Here is a 17578-nt window from a genome sequence, read left to right as displayed (position 1 = left end):
CTAGTTTTATTGATAATTGCCTTAAGCAAATATTATAATTATTCCCAGCCAAACCTGACTCCTACTAAAGCACAAGACAATGTTTGATTATTTTATAAGTGAGGAGACAAATCTCCTGTCTGTAGAACAACTTGTTGTTACAAGTAATGGTGCACAAAGATAAGAGCTTCTGCAGATGGAGGAGCGGGATGCTCATCATTGACACTGTATACTGGTCAATGTCTCCATGAAACATTAGTAGAAGTCTTAGACATTAATTCACTAAAGGGTGCGTGTTAGCTCTTTTTTGTCTGTCTTTTGTGCATCATATGTCTAATTTCCAACTCAAATTAAATGCCAGTGAAAAAAACATTCACAGCCTGTCATTGTGCCTGATTCAAACAATAAACTCATCCCTCTCATCAGGTTTTTCTCCACAAAGCAGCCGTTATCAAACCACTGAAGAAAAAGAATAATCTGGACAAGTTGCAGTTGCAGGATTGCAGGACAGTCCCCAACCCTCCTTTTATCAGTAACATTACTGAAAAACTGTTGTTCATTTCTAGCAATGACCAACCGCTTTGATGTCTTTCAGTCTGGTTTCCGTGGTTACCACAGTGCAAAGATTGCCCTAGTCAAAGTGTTCAATGACAACCAAATCTGCACTGTGGAAAAATCACAGTGGTGTAGCATTCAGCACTGTTGACCAGGACATATTACTGAAACTATAGAGCTGTGTTGGGTTCTCTGGTCCAGGTTTTGACTGATTTAAGTCTTGGAGTGTTTTGTGTGCGTGAGTGCGTGAGTGCGTGAGTGCGTGCGTGTGTGCGTGTGTGCGCGCATGCGTGCGTGTGTGTGCATGCATGTAGCCGCACTTACCTCGGAACTGAATGCCTGAACCGCAGGTCTCCTGAGCTCCTGGAGTGTCCTGTCGGACAGACCATGGAACGAGCTGACATCTACGCCACTTGTGGGTTTTCCATCTGCCAAAGGCCATTAGTAGAAAAGAGATAACAGTAGAAGAAGAAATGTATGTATTATTATTTAACTTAGCATCAAAAATCAGCATACTGATTCCTTATTTAGCAATATAAACTGGACAAACTTGACACAAGCTGAGCAAGCTAAAATAAAATAACAAACAAACTTCTAGCACAGATTAGCAAATGAAAAGTAAAACAATAAAAGTCCCGGCAGGGTTCCCCTTTAATGCTTCTACAATATTTAATATTTAAGATTTGGGTGAAGTTGGACTGGATCACTGAACCTGTAGAGCCACTCTGTTTGTTTCTGATTTAATCTGCACTGTCTGAGCTCACTGCACCACAATGTCAAGCATTTTATTTAATACTTGTATGTAAAGTATATGACTAAATTTAGTAACAATTACACTAAAAATCTGTGGTGAGAACAAATGGAAAGAGATTTTCAAGTGACGGTAGCTTCATCTTATTGGCTCCCTGTAGAGTAAAAATCAACTGTCTTCTTTGTCTTTAGATTTACTATGATATGATTTAAACAATCAAAATGTTTTCTACATTTTAAAATGACATTTACAGTGAAAAATAAACAGTATTGTATTATAGAGTTAACCCATTTTGGGGTATAGCATTTTAAAGTTGTTCTGCAAAAACTCTGACTGGAAGAAAATATCTACTGTTGGTGAGTGAGGTAATCTGGGCACCACCACAATACTAAAGTAGGTGATTAAGTAAGTAGGTAAATCATGTCTCGGTATAAAAAGGTTTTGAATCCAAAGCTACTCCAACACACTTGAATAAAATGATTGAGTTACAGCTTCAGCAAAACATCTAAGGCCTGGAAGCAAGACATCCATTGGACTCAAGTGTGATAGAGCAGGGTTGCAGCAGATCTTAAAGGCTAAATTGGAGACCACTAGATAATCACAATCAGGACATAAGTAATGCTGGTAAGTCAGAGAATGTACCTGTAGCCATGACAGACAGATGGTGCTTCACACTCTCTTTCCTGACTCAGAATCTCAGGACAGTCCTGTCCTCCATTAGCTGGTAACTGAATGATCATCCGCTTCCTGTACTGTTTACTCTTAGTCTTTCCACCTGAAGAGAACCACAGAAGAACACTTTATGTAAACAACATAAGCTCTAGCATTTTAGCTTAAATCTTTAATAAGAGTGAAAAATGCAAAAGCTTACCATTAGCATAAAAAAAATTACATAAACATAAGTAACCCAGATAGCACACGATGTTAAATCAACGTTGAAAAATAGTTAGAATYGTTGATTTTTGGTTGAAGTCGACAAATGACGGTGGATCAACTATCAAACAACCATCCAATCAAACCGTTGAAACTGTGTCATTGAATCAATGTTGTTTTKGGTTGAAATTTGATGACATTTCTGTGGTTGAAATCTGATGGCTGAAATGTCAAGGTCTAATTAATGGTTGATTTTTGGTTGAAGTCGACAAATGACGGTGGATCGACTATAAAACACACTCTAAAAAGAAAATGGTTGAACCAACTTAATTGAATTGCTTCTGTAGGTAACAAGCAATTCAATTAAGTTTATCCAACTGAATTTATTAAATTTATCCAACTTAATTTAAGTTTAACCAATTCAATGTATTATAATCATCCAACTCAATTTGTTACTTAATAAATTTGTTAAAAATAAATTATGTTTAAGATAACAGATTTAAGTCAATCTTACTCAAATCATTTAGTTTACTTTAAAAATGGTAAATAAACTTACATAGTACTTTTTCAGTCATTTTGACCACTGAAAGCGCTTTACACTAGAGTCACAATCACACATTTATTTAATGCACAGATCAGTTGGGGTTAAGTGCCCAGGGGTCATATTGACATGTGGCAGGAGGGAGCTGGAATTGAACTGTCAACCTTCTGATCACTGCAGTGATCTACAGGGCTCTACCCACAGAGCCACAGTGGCTTAGTAGAGAACCTGTCCCTGATTAGCTTGGGTCATTGTGTCAGACGAGGGACACAAATGTGGTATCGAACTTAATTATTTCAAGTAAAGTCAAAGTGAATCCAGTGTGTTTCAGCACTGGTCCTCCAAGCCCTGCAAATTTTAGGCATTTCCCTAATTCGGCACACATGATTTTAATTGATGTCTGATTAACGGGGTTTTGCTGAAATAAAAACACGCAGGTCAGTTTGCCTTGAGGACAAGGTTTGGGGAAGAACTCGTGATCTAAATGTTCAATCAATGGAAGCTGTTTTTCACGCCCCTCTACACACACCCCTACCCCCCCACAACCCACCCCTCAGCTGGGCCCATCTACCCCTCAATCTCCTCCCCCTTTCCACTCTCCTCCCCTCCTCCTTGGGCTCTGAGTGAAACAATTTTAATTTTAGGTGAGGGTTTTAAATTTTCACATTTTATTTTGTTAAAGATTTTTTTGGCTCTAGTGGCCTTTATTTGATAGTCAATTGACAAGAAAGGGGGTATTGAGAGAAGGGGGAAGACATGCAGCGAAGGTTGCCAAGGCCAGGAATCGAGCCTGCGACGGTTACGTCAGGGACTGGGGCTGGGGTGGGGAGCTCTGGGGCTCAAGGGCCGGTCTTCTGCAACTTTTTCTTTTACTTCAACACACCTGAGTCAAATAATAAGGTCGTTAGCAGGACTCTGGAGAACCTGCCTGAACAGAGGAGGTGATTCAGCTATTGGATCCAGGTGTGTTCTGCCAGGGAGACATCTAAGAGTTGCAGGACACTGGCCCTCGAGGACCAGGATTGCCCACCCCTGGACTAAGGCCTCCATGTGTGCAATCTGTGCAGTTTGTTGCACCCCTCATCACCTCCTCATCTCCCCCTACTCACTCCCAAAACTCCCCACACCCACTTGCTTCTCCCAGCCTTCACCTCTCATCCCTCCCTCCCCCCATCCTTGAGCTCTGGGTCAGAACATTTTATTACTAATCATGTTTCAAATTACACACTATATGTTGAGAACATTGGGTTGTGATTCCTTTATGTACATTTTCTCACTTATCTGTAAATATTATTACAGACTGTGCATAATATGTTGACACAAAAACATCTACAAGTCTCTACTAGGAGTTGTACAGTCCGACTCCCCCTTTTTACACTAGTGGTTTGTCCCAACCAAACAGCCACTTTGCTGCTGGTTTGTTTGCAACCRGCTTCTGAATTGAATTCTCCTCTGAGCAGTTTTATGGTAAGTTTTTCAATATTACTTTGTTCTTAAATGTGTTTATTGAAAAATAACTGCATTGTTTTGTGCCCATAGTAATCCTTAGTGATCGGTCCAGCAACACCAACGCGCCGGCGCATGCATCAAGCCCATAGACCAACACCTGTGTCGGTGCGCGTATGGTTTCAGCAAGTTACGTGACCGATACAGGAACTGTTTCGAAATGACACTGGATGTCAAACTGTGTTTATAAGGAAGCGAATCTGTCAAAAGCATTTGCCAAACAAATTCTTGATTTTTTACATTATCATCTATGGAGCAGCTTCAAAGGAAAGGTTTCCACAGTGTGGGACCATTTTGATCTTATATTGGAAAATAAATTTGTCTTCATTTTTGTCGTTTCATCCGGTTCTTGTCAGTTTCTGCTTAATCTATGTGAAGCCAAATTCAGCTGAAACTGACTTTTAGTTTACTTTCATATTATGTTCTGCAGGTTAAGTGTCGCATATGTTTAACTAAACTGTCTTATTTAAATAAATCCACCTTTTTGATGCTGAGGCATTATGAGGCCAGGCACGAGAATGAAGTCCCAGATATAAACTCAGATATACAGCCAGTCTAGAAATTACTCAGTTGCTTTCTATAAATTTCATATACAGTGAACCCTCGCTGTAACGCGGTTCACTTTTCACGTTATCGTTGCTTCGCAGATTTTTTTGTGCAGTTTTTTTTCCACAGTGTTCTTTGTCCTAATTGATCATATGATTGGTAAAAACAGTCTCCGCGGTACCTGAGTGCCAATAACATTACGGTGTTTAATACAGATTGGCCACTCAGAAGATGGAAACTGAAACTTTCAATGTTTGCTGGAAAAAAAAAAACTGTGGCCAGAGGCAGCAAAACCCGACCTGTGGTTCGCTTGACGAGATCCATCGCTCTGCCGTAGATACAGCTGTGAATCTGGCGGGGCAGGTTGGAGGAGATGTTTTAATGACATGACTCCGGATCGCATTAAGGCCCGATTGATGCACACGCACATCCGCTGACCTGAAAACAGGTTTTGTTCTTTCGTTTCAATGTAGAGTATTTATTTATGCTGTGTAATAACTGTAAAAAATAAAGGTAACTACTTCACGGATTTCGCATATCACGGGTTATTTTCGGAACGCAACCCCTAAGAAAAACAAGGGTTTGCTGTAAATGTAATGTTTACTTAATTTTTTTCTACAGCAGAAGTTTTGTGAAAAAAGCGTAACAAGTTTAATTTCAAAAGGTTGTACAAACTTTTTTTTTAAAATAAAAATATGTAGGAAAAAACAGTCCATGCATCCTCATTCCAAACACATTCACTTAAATTTTCACTTTATGGTACATGTTCACATTCTTTTTTAATTGTATATCAAATATATTTTAAATGTAACTGAAGATATGACTTAATACAACATATAATATTCAATAAAATACAAAGACTTAAATCTTAATTTATAGACTTGGTCATCAAATCACTACGTTGCCTGTAGGAATTTTTAATGTCCAGCAGGTGTCAGCATTGAGTGACACAGTATCGACACAGTATCAATACAGTGTTGCTATGAGTCGAAACGCCTCATGACGCCTCATTTACTCATCACTAGTAATCCTGGTTATTTTGGGGCAAAACAGATATTTTTAATAATTGAGGTCATGTCTCATTTTGTATTATTTTCATCCTGCCCACCGCTTCAGGCCTAAGTATGAAATACTGCAAGATTTTGTGAGATTTGAGTTTTTAAAATAGGGCGGGGCYTATTGTTTGGTCTGGGAGAACATGTGGTGGACAAGGAAGTGTAAGGCTGGCTGCTCCAGGTGGGCTTTAAATTGTTGTGATAGTAATCACTTGTTTTTCATTTTTTATTATGATGTGCTTAGGGACATGCTTAAATGTGTCTCTCCTCCAGAACAACTGAGTTAGATAATTGCATGACCGTCTGCAGCCATCAAGAAGTGCAGAAGGTTGTTAATCATCCACAGATTAAATCCAGGTGAGGCAGAAAGGAAACACTTAAAACATGTAAGGCAGGTGAAACACTGAACTAAACCTGCTAATTACTGATTCAGTCTGTTGATTCTTGGGTTGGTAACTGGTTAAACTGAACTGGACAATTATTACTGGTGTGGGATCTTTATCAGCACGTGGACATTTTGTAATGAATTTAATAAACTTATTTGGAAATATTTGTAGTTGATTGAAGATTAAACCAGCTATTTGATGGAAGTTTATTCTGTATAAATCATAAATAATTTTTCCAACTGCAGTATAAATCACCTTTTGCTTTATTTATCTGTCTCTGGTGTGTTAAATAAACCCTGATCCTCCCTGAGTTTTATCTTTAGGTTTTCTGATAAGCAGCCTATATTTTAAATATTGATTCCCTCATTTTAACATGAGTGCAGCATCATAAATCCAACACTAGACTGCAGCTTCATAGGTAAATGTAGTTKTATRCRTAAACATTAAGATAAATATTAATGAACAARTAAGATAAAAATTTACTTGACAGTGAGTGTACATGGGGAACTATATGGTTAGTATTTGTTCTCAGACCTGTAACCAGTACACTGTTTAATCTTTCAATGTCTTTCAGAACTTTTCAAATGTTTATCATATTTCTAACCGGCACTTTCCTCACTTTTATTTTTGCGTTTTTCAGCTGTTGCTCTGCAGTTTGACCAATAGCTGACTCTTGAGGACTGCAGTAAAACTGTCAAGAAGTGGCTTCATTACACGCCAGAATGAGAGGAAGACATCACAAGGAATCAAAGTGACGCCAACCAGAGTGAAACTGCGGTTACCACTTGTACCGTTTCCCTGGTCCATACAGTACAAAGYTTAAYCTCATGGACTCTGTTCTTCTGTGGACARTAGGCTGTTATTCTGACAGTCAAAAATGAGTCAAATATGTTTAAAGATCTGTCCCTCTTTTCTTAAATAAAATGTTATATCAAACCTATGTTGTCATTTTTAAACTTTTGTACAGTTTACCCATGATCTGCCAATAATATAGTGTTTAACACCAGTGAAGAAACTTTTAGTGGTATGTTATGTAGACCTATCAGACCTAAAAATGTACATAAATCCTTAGCTTTCATTCAATATGAAATCAACCCAAATCTGCATATAGATTCACATTCAGATGAAGGTTGAATCAATGTTGATTCCTAACTGATTCAATGTAAAATCAACACATATGCATGTAAATTGACATACAAATGATGGTTGAATCAACATTGATATGTCAGTTATGGTTGAAACCCTAACGTTGATTCAACATACAAGTCACCGACCACTTTCAATGTYGTTTCAATGTCAGYGTTCAACGTTGATTCAATGTTTCTGGCTGACATTGATTCAATGTTGTTTCAATCATTCTGTGCTACCTGGGAAAGCAGATTGTCTACAGTCCACATTCTTCAATAGCCTCTCTGAGTTCATGTTTGCTTTTTTATTTGATTTATTTAATTTTATTTGATTTCACAGTGGAAATGAATTTACAGTGTAAATCAGGATATAAAAAATATGCAGTTCTTTTTGTAAAGGAACTGAACTGTGTTGCACTTTTAACTGACTGAGTAGTTCAGACACAATTCTCATGTTTAGTTATTTAACCATCATACCTGCCCTGGGACACCATGATTCCACAGTTCTACAGACACTTTTGGACTGACTGCATCGTTTTGCCAACAGGCAAAGATGTCGATGGTTGATTCAGTAACTACAAAGTACCACCTACCCTTTGTCATGCTGTAGGAAATGGAGGCCTTTCTGTTATCTACATGTTTACTGTATCACATCACAGTTAATAAACCAACAGAGGTCTGGGCATTCATGATGCAGAGCTGTTTTTAGAAGCCTGATGGACTAAAGGGCAGCATAGCTCTTATAAACTGATTGTGGGTTAAGTGGATGGGGAGTGAGGGATGTGTAGCATTATGCTACTGTGAAACACATGTTAAGATTTAGACAAAAGACAAGGTTCAGTACAAGGAGGAATGTTATATTAACAGAATGTGTTGATAAAGGGACAAGTGTTTGTTTTGCTATGATGCCTATTTGCTGGTCTACTAATAATTTACATCAACTACAGCATTAGTTGCATCAGTTGTTAATTAGAGTATGCTTCATCACACCTGATCAAACTCCTTGTCTTGACACGCCTAAATGTGGCTCATGCTGCATCTTGTAAAGAACTTTAATGTGTGCTATAGTTACCTGTTTGACACACCGGGGGGCAGAAGCTCCAGTCACTGTATGGGGTGACAGTACAGTCTCTTTTGCAGGGAAGCAGGCACGGCCTTACAGTGTCTGGACGGAGACTCTCTGGACACCTGGAAGAGTAGAATTGCTGTGCTTAGTTCAGATACACCAAGAGCCTGTAAAAAGTGGACAAATCCAACATTTACTGAATTATGTAAAGCGTCACAATAAGTATAAATTAATTAAAAAATATATATACACTGCTCAAAAAAATAAAGGGAACACTTAAACAACACAATATAACTCCAAGTAAATCAAACTTCTGTGAAATCAAACTGTCCACTTAGGAAGCAACACTGATTGACCCGACGAGGGTCCCCGTTGTCAATCAGTGTTGCTTCCTAAGTGGACAGTTTGATTTCACAGAAGTTTGATTTACTTGGAGTTATATTGTCTTGTTTAAGTGTTCCCTTTATTTTTTTGAGCAGTATATATATATTCTGAAAGCCAAATAGAAAACATTGATAAAACCACTGACACGTGCATAAATATGTTCTACTGTCTGATGTTTGCAGGTAGCAGTGCCCCTAATGTGGGCAGCAGTTAGGGCTCTCAGTAAAAGCAACTCTTCATATTTCTGTTAATGTGTAAGTGTGTCCCAAGGCAGCAGACTCAGTAAGCAGTGTGTCCTGTTCGATTTAGGTGTCAGCACACGCATAAAAAGCCAGATGAGTTTCCACACACAGCATGGGGGCTGGGAGGGCTCACCTGAATAATGTGGCTCGGCTGCCAGAATAATATTACTGTTGTGTTGAATAAATAAACAGATAATTCATGTTCCCAGCAGTTGCCTCCAGGAAGGGAAAGAGAGGGAGATGCTTAAAACAGTTGGCGAGAAGCTCAGAAGCTCATCTGTCTATCAGCAAACAGATACTAGACACACTAACCTTTAGACTACACAGCAAAATGAGAAATATGTAAAATATGGCAGCAAACCAAAGTTGTTCTTTCATTTAAATAAAATAAGTCCTCAAATTATAAAAACATGTATTTATGAATAATTTTGTTTCATGTGCAAATAAAAGCTGAACATAAATCAAATCAGACATTAGAACTTTCAACTAACACCAGTTAGCCACAATGTCAATGAATTCTCACCCTTGGAAAAAGATGAAAAATCTTGATATGCATCTGCTTCTCTTTCTCTTTATTAGACTTTGAATATTACATTGTCAATTTTTAACCAAATAAAACACATGCTCTTTGTCTGCTATGAAAATTGTTGAAACACTTGCATCTAAAAAGCTTTAGATGTATTTTTCTCTTTTAGTCACACTTCATTGTTTCCACATTGTACACAACATTCTTTTAAAAATAATCAACATTTGAAAATTACTTTTTGCACTGCTCAGCTTATCACTGCTCAGCTTATCTTTGTCTTATATTAAATTGTGTTTGATGATCTGAAGCATTTAAGTTTGACAAAAAATAAATCTCTAACAGAGCACTACTTATTTTGTCCATCCATCCATTATCTTACACACTTATTGCTGAGGTCCTGAGGGGTGCTGATGCCTGTCTCCAGCGGTCAAAAGTCAAGAGGCGGGTCACCTTGAACAGGTTGCCAGTCCAACGCAGACTTATTTTGTCACCTGCTGTATTTCTTATGAATGATGAGAAATCTTACTTTTTAGGAGGAACTTGGCCCACATTGACTCGGACACAAATTACTTTGCGGGTTTGCATTCCCACTGAGCATGAGATGTCATCGCCACGCGTTCTCCCCAAAGACGTGTTAGTGTTTGGACCTGAAGAGTCCTCGATGCACTGCCCCCAGGGACCCGTTTGCCAATGATACACAGTGCATGGATGCTCATTGCAGTTCCTCATCTCTTGCAGTGCACTGACATTGGGACACTGGAGTCCTCCTGAGGTACAACAAAAACAAAGAGCAAGTAGATTTGGTTAACTACTTACAAAAATACCTGGTTTCATCCTTTTTGGCAGCATGTATAAATCTGAATATGAAGGGATGAAGAAGACAAAACCGAAGGAGAGTTTAAAGCTTACTTGTATTGATTTTACTTTAATTTGACATTGCGCAGAAATAAGTGTAAAGAACTATAGATACATATACATTTAGCATGCACCCCTTCTGTGATCTTGGTCTGCTTTTATTAATATTAATTCATTTGTCATCTTAAGTTTGTTGGATTTCACAGGTAGAGAAAGAAAATTGTCTTTGATGCCAAATCATGGTCATAACCTAAGACATTGTTTTGAAAGTTTGTTCTAAAAATCTTACAACTTATTTCAACATAAGTATCTTTGTTTTTTTAAGTGTTAATTTTACAGACAATGGCTATGTTAACCCTGCAGGTTTGAACGACTGCTTATTATGAAAGTAATTCATTCTGCATGATTATTCCACAATTTACATTAAATGTTTCTTCTTCAAACCTCCTCCTGTGCAAAATTATGTCACATTTCAAATGATTTGAAACTCTGGTGAAAATAAGATGACAGTTCAGACTTTGCTCACTTTGAATATCAAAAGTGTAAAATGGTTCATTAATTTTTTTAAAAATTCATTTCATTCTTTGTGTTAAATTGGTTTCTGTAGTTATTTTTTGAGCTCTTTTCAGTTTATTTTGATTCATTCTTTTAGATGAGTTAGTCATTTTCACCTTGGTTTGCAGTTTCTCTGAGTGTAGTTCAGTTCTCTCTGAGGTAATAAATCTCCTTCTCTCAGTCTCTCTGTTTGCTCTCTTCCAAAGCTGTTCAGCATTTTCCCTGCTTGTGCTCATTTGGCCTTAATGTCATTATGACACAATCAAGTAACTATGTTATTTTCAATTGTCATAAAAATTATGTATATATCATACATGACTTAGAAATTTGAAGCCTTGAAATTGACCTTTGTTTCTTTAAGAAGCTCCTTCCCTTTCTGACCTGCTACCTTCAGCATAGTACCACAACAATGCTCTTCCATTATCCTGTTTACAACCATTCTATTTAGCTTTGGAATAAGAAATAGTTGACACTCAGTGTTGCTTTAGAGACGTTATATCACAGACCCCAGAAACCCAGAGAATTAGTAGATGTGGAGATTTCATTGGTGATCAGCTGCGTTCACCTGTTAGTTCTGGATTTGAAGTGCGTGAAAAGGACTGAAAGGATAATATTTCTACAAGAAAAGGGAATCTATTGTGGCAGCAGACAGCAAAAAATACTCTATAGCTAAAACATCAACAAAAATCACATCTGGTGCCTAAAAACATCAAATATAGATATACCAAATACTGGCTGGACCAGCGACAATAGCGAAGGACCTTGAACAAAAGAAAAGAAATCTGTGTATATCCAAAGCACAACATCTCTTTTTTTCTACAGCCATAAGTTAAGTTCTAGGAAAAGTAAATTCTTACCCTGCATCACAGAAACCCATGCCACAACTTTAGCAGTCACTGTATAATGAGACACAAGAAACAATTTATGCACAGAGACACAGTTATGTGCATAAAGTGGACTATCAGCTCTCTATACGATCTGAATGTAGTGGTATAGAAATATACATAATTCTACACAAAGAGTTTCCAGGTGAGAAGTTCCGGTTGTTAAAGTGGGCATGGTATATAAGGAGCTGCTGCGTTCAGTCAGACATGTCTTCTTTGTGCTCCCACTGTGTGGCTTGTGTCCTGTGGGTTCTGGCAGCAACAAATCGCCAACTGGGGCATGCTGCTCTGATATCCTGGTGGTAGGTGTTCTCTCTCTCTCCCTGCACTCTAGCTGATCTTTGTCAGAACATCTAAATTGAAGTGTTATCGTAGGTAAACCGCCACTGTGCTGCTCTCGTCCTCGTCCTGCGAGTGTGTGTGTGTGTTTGTGTGGATCGGCAGGTAAGAAATTAATGCTCATCTAAGCTCCAGTTTGTTGCAATTTTATTTCAAATGGTGACTAATTAACTTTCATAGGTCTCCCCCATAGTTGGACCATTGCTGCTCTGTCTGCTTTCGTGTCCTGGATTTCTGCCTCTTTCCTCTCCCTGATTTCTGCATTGTCATTTGTTTTTTTAAAGTCGGACTGCGGTGGCGTTCAGCCGCCTCCATTAAAGTGGTGTGTGGCATCGGCTCGCCCACTTTGCCTCCTGCTGTGGCGTGGCAAGAGAGTCACGCCTGGTTCTGATGTTTTTAATTTGTATTTTCTATTGTTAATAAGTTTCTATTTCTTTACTTATTTTGCTTACAGCCCTTTTTGTTCTTAGTTGTTTACTTAGCCAGACTGATGTTTTTCTTTTATTAGGTTTAAGGTTGTTATATTGGTTAACTGTTTTTTTTTTGTTTTGTTTTGCAGTTGTTGCTTTGCTTTTCTTTTGTTTTCCTTTGTGTTTTATTCATAAAGAACATTTTCAAAAGAATTTAATGGTTTTTGTAAATTTTAAACTGCCTCAGATGTCTCAATCATTGCATAACTGAACCTGTGTGCCTTAAACAAAAAGCAATATTTCCTGGGTGAAATTCCCAGGGTGGCGTTGTTGAGCAACTTATTAAAACTTAAATTCCACAAAATCTCAAAATCTGAGTTTCATCTAGTGTCGCCACATAACCAAATGCCTAAAGAAATCCAAAAAATGTTGACCATTCCAAAAATTAGAATAAACAAATGAAAAAAGAATACAATTAATGCTTATTTTGATTATTTATGGGCTGTGTTGATTTTGGTGCATTGTTAGGCCAAAAGAAAGTTGGACTTTGTTTATGGACTATGAAACAGCTTGTGATTTTAAACCAACCAACTGTGTAAGCAGATACACATTATTATTATTTTGGTATCTGTCTCCGTGACACCAAAATACACAGATGCTATCAGGTTAGGTTCCAGTGATCCCATTAGACCTCTTTAAGTTTCCGTGTTCACTGTTCTTACTGCAGGAAGTTTGTTGTTTGTACTCACTTCTGCTGAATAGTAACAGTAACTTTTATAACTTGAGTTGAGTAGATCCGAAAATGAAAAAAACTCATTTACTCTTAAGTACTCTTAAGTGCCTGTCATTTAGTTTGAATATTTTTGTTTTGAACAGTATTTTTATTTGGTTTAGTCCAACATAATTAATGGTTTAAACTGCAACATACTAAATAAAATGGATATTACGCATTTGAGCTACCTTTCCATTATTGTGTTGGGTTCTTTAAACTCTTATCATGTAATTAAACTAAAATAGTTTGTGTTTCAAAACTTCAATTTGTACAACCGGTTTCCCCAAATCATTTCATAACTTATTGGGTTTTATAGTGATGAAGGCCTGTCTTAATTCTGCTATGGAGGTCTGAGGAATTCCCACCTTCTCCTGCGTTATGAGCAAGTATGGAACGCACTCGGGTCTGCTTCCCCTCTGTGTTTTTTCCAGAGCAGGTGTGGGAGCAAAATGACCAGGGAGTCCAAGGGCTTAGAGCGCAGTCCTTGGAGCAAGGCACCTCACAGATGGTAGGCATTGGAAGGATGGCATCCCGGCAGAGCTGCTTCCCTACTTTTTCACCTGGATGAGAAGACACAAACATGTTTTAGATATTACAAAGAGAATTCTCCACTTCAGATATTCTCCCATCATTCTCCACTAATGATGGGAAATTAGTGGAGATTGTCAGCGTCAGGATGTATGCTGGATGGCTGACAGTATCCCATCAGTTTAATCTTTTCATTTTGGAACTAGTAAAAAAATTGCTAATGGACTGTTATTGTAACGTGGAGAGTTGTAAGCAAAAGCTACAAAGTTTTTTTTGTTGTTTTTTTTTATGTTGTATTTCAAAAAATGGAGAGGAAATTGTTGTTCTTGGCTGCTTGCTCAAGAATAAGAGTTTTGATTTGATTGAAGAACTCATTCAACGTGAAAAAGATTTGATGTCATCAAGTGGTAGCTACTTGCAGTGTCAGTTAGGATTGGTAGATATCTAAAACACAAAAAATGGCAGTGCTATCCCAGTCAGATGTCATTTTTTATTTCCATAGTTAAAGGAGGTACTTTTTTGGTTATTGTACATCTGATAAGATATTGCATCCATCTGAATAAGATTATGCTCTTTCAAATTTGAGTTTTGGTTTCTCATGCCATGACACAAATCACATGATTCTTCACTTGATTTCCAGTTTTAAAGTTTTTATCTAACCCAAAGTCCATTGTTGCATGTCATATCGGAGTAGTCAGGGAATGAATCTTGAAAGTTTCAGATGCCGGGCAAGCCGATCGCCTGTTGTCTCTGAATGTCTGCCTGGACTGTAAGCTCTCTGAGCTGATGGAGAACATGGTGGTGTTGCTTGGATTGGGTGAGGCTTCTTTCCTTTTTACACATCTGTTCCTGCAGCAGCTTCCTCCATCTGTTTTCACTGCGCTGACCCCTCTGATCTGGACAAATAAAGTGTGCTGGCTGGGGAGGCGGCACAGAGTTTTATTGGCTTCCAGACACAGTATGCACTTTTACTGGGTTTCACTTAAGTTTGAGAATTTTCACTCTCGAGGTACGCGGGCCCACCACGATTGGTTCCAGCTCATATTGCTTCCTCACTCTCACTCGAGATCAGGAACCATCTTGAGCAACAGGGTACTATCTTTGTGGCCGGTGTATGGTGCTTGCGGTGTGCTCCAGGGAGCCATCTTCTGGTTTGTATGTGCTGTGTAAGGTGCATGGAATATGGCTGGCATATTCCCGTGGGTGCTGATGCTCCGTTTAAGCTGGGCTCAAGCGGAGCTTGTAGTGTTTTGTTATGCACTGTGCAGTAGAAAGGAGAGGAGATTGGGATGTGAAGAAAAAATATATATGAAACCAGGGGGAAAAATTGTATGAGAAAAGAAAGAGAAAGGGAAGAGAGGGGAGGGAGCGGGGAAGAAAGGAGAGAGTGGGGAGGAGGGGGGAGAAAAGGGTGGGAGAAGTTAGGATTAGGTAAGGAGAAGGGGGTGGTTAGGGCAAGGATACTAGTTTGGTGAAGGGTTAGAAAAAGGGGGAGAGAGGGTGAGAGAAAAAGGGGGGAGGAAGGGGGAGAAATGGTTGGGGGAGGTTAGGGTTAGGCAAGGAAAAGGGAGTGGTTAGGGTAAGAATAAAGGCTTGTTGAAGTGTTAGAAAGGGGGAGAGAGGGGGAGGCAAACCAGGAAGGGTGGGGGAGGTTAGGCTTAGGCCAGGAAGAGGGAGTGGTTATGGTAAGGATAAAGACTTGGTGAGGGTTTATAAAAGGAGGAGAGGGGAGGGGGAGGAGAAAAGGGGGGAGGGAGGAGAAGAGTAACGGGGGAGAGAGGGGAGAAAAGAATAGAATGAAGAAGAGGGAGAGTGAGGGGGGAAAATACAGGGGAGGAGGGACAGAGAAGAAGCAAGAAAGGAGGAAGGAAGGGAAGGAGGGAGGGAAAGAGCAGGAATTGGAGGGGAGAGGGGGAGAGAGAAGAAGAAGAGAAAAGGGAGGAAAGAAGGGGAGGAGGGAGAGAAAGAAGGGGGTACAGGGGGAGAAAGAATAAGAGAGAGAAGGAAAGAAGAGGAAGGAGAGTGGGAGGAGGGGGAGAGAGGAGAGAGAGGAGGAAAGGAGGGGAGGAGGGAGAGAAAGAAAGGGGGGAGAGGGGAGTGAGGAGAAGATAAAGAGGAGGAAAGAAGGGGAGGAGGGAGAGAAGGAAGAGGAAAGGAAGGGAGAGAGGAGAGAGATGGAGAGGGGTGAGTGTAGGTGTGAGTATTGTTGTAGGTGTTTGTTGTGGTGCTTGTGCTTACTTCAGGTGGTTAAAAAAGGAGGAGGGTTTTTCAAAGTTCAAATCCTAGTAACAAAAAGGTTTTCTAATAATATTCTAGGTCAGTGGTTCTTAACCTGGGTTCGATCGAACCCCAGGGGTTTGGTGAGTCGGTCTCAGGGGTTCGGTGGTGCCTCTGCCGCGGAGATAAAGACACACTTGTGTAAAGTCGTGATGACGCCCCGCTTTGCCATCACTTGCTGCAGAGGATCACGTTACATTGCTTAGCCAATCAGTGCTGCGGAGGAGCACTGAATGGGGGGGCGGGATTGGAGGAGGAATAAGAAGGGTTTGGTGAATGCGCATATGAAACTGGGGGGTTCGGTACCTCAAAAAAGGTTAAGAACCACTTTAATAGAATTCTACTAGAATGCACAGTATGGTGCATACTAGTAGCTAGGATAAGCTTCTTTTAAACATGGACAAGTTTTCTGGACAACTTTTTCTAGTGGACTAAGGTACACAGAGGAGCATTATGCGTGTTTATGACAGCTTAACATATGCACCACTTTACGATGCACTTAAGAATAGCAGTTCTCAATGTGGGCGGTACCGCCCCCCAGGGGGCGTTCAGAGGACGGCAGGGGGCGCTGGCGGACATTTTTACAAAAGGGGGGCGCTGGGATTCCTCTGGAGGCATTTGGTCGAAGGTAAACTTCACACCTTAAATACACAACAATGCCAGTTTAGACTTTGAGCAAATTGGTAAAACTGTATTGTGTAACATTAAATCATGCTTGGCTGCAACTGTATCGATGGCAGCTCTTCTTCTATTCAGTGTTTGTTAGCTTCTGTTAGCTTCGTGGTGCAGCTCCGTTCTCYTGCTACTGGTAGCTAAAATCACAATACCCTCACTGTGTATCCCTCTGAAAAATAAACCCATTTCAATAAAGAAATCAAGAAATCCCTCCATGGGTGATACCACGATAGAGCGCGTTCATTTTATAGCGTTAACACGGTGCTGTAACTGGCACGGTTTGAAATGGGTGTGATAGAACAACGGCACCACAGCACTTTTAAATTTCAATAATCAGAATGCAGAAATTAGAGCTGTTGCCTTGCAGCAAGAAGGTTCTGGGTTCGATTCCCGGCCCCGGTCTTTCTGCATGGAGTTTGCATGTTCTCCCTGGGCATGCGTGGGTTTTCTCCGGGTACTCCGGTTTCCTCCCATGGTCCAAAAACATGACTGTCAGGTTAATTGGCCTCCCCAAATTGCCCCTAAGTGTGAGGGTGTGTGTGTGCATGGTTGTGTGTCCTGTGTGTCTCTGTGTTGCCCTGTGACAGCCTGGCGACCTGTCCAGGGTGACCCGCCTCTCGCCCAGGAACGTTAGCTGGAGATGGGCACCAGCAACCCTCCCGACCCCACTAAGGGACAAGGGTGTAAGAAAATGGATGGATGGATGGATGGATGGATGGATGGATGGATGGATGGATGGATGGATG

The 17578-nt window shown here is 39.8% G+C and overlaps 1 protein-coding gene across 5 annotated transcripts in view; it reads right to left on the bottom strand.

Moving 5' to 3' along the window:
• thsd7aa (thrombospondin, type I, domain containing 7Aa) overlaps positions 1-17578 on the bottom strand; it is a 131569-nt gene that overhangs the window by 48270 nt on the left and 65721 nt on the right. For 2 of the 5 annotated variants that reach the window (XM_008421216.2, XM_008421219.2), the window contains exons 7-13: positions 13718-13912; positions 11805-11843; positions 11673-11708; positions 10064-10304; positions 8392-8507; positions 1928-2060; positions 859-962 (exon numbers count right to left, since the gene is read on the bottom strand). In XM_008421216.2, the coding sequence (XP_008419438.1) occupies positions 859-962; positions 1928-2060; positions 8392-8507; positions 10064-10304; positions 11673-11708; positions 11805-11843; positions 13718-13912 (864 nt within the window). The remainder of the gene's footprint in view (positions 1-858; positions 963-1927; positions 2061-8391; positions 8508-10063; positions 10305-11672; positions 11709-11804; positions 11844-13717; positions 13913-17578) is intronic. The other 3 variants (XM_008421218.2, XM_008421220.2, XM_008421217.2) reach the window with 2 other exon arrangements.

The sequence above is a fragment of the Poecilia reticulata genome, linkage group LG11, assembly GCF_000633615.1.
Source record: "Poecilia reticulata strain Guanapo linkage group LG11, Guppy_female_1.0+MT, whole genome shotgun sequence".
Classification (NCBI taxonomy): Eukaryota; Metazoa; Chordata; class Actinopteri; order Cyprinodontiformes; family Poeciliidae; genus Poecilia; species Poecilia reticulata.
Note: the sequence above shows the minus strand (reverse complement) of the source record. Positions and strands in the feature narration are given on the sequence as shown.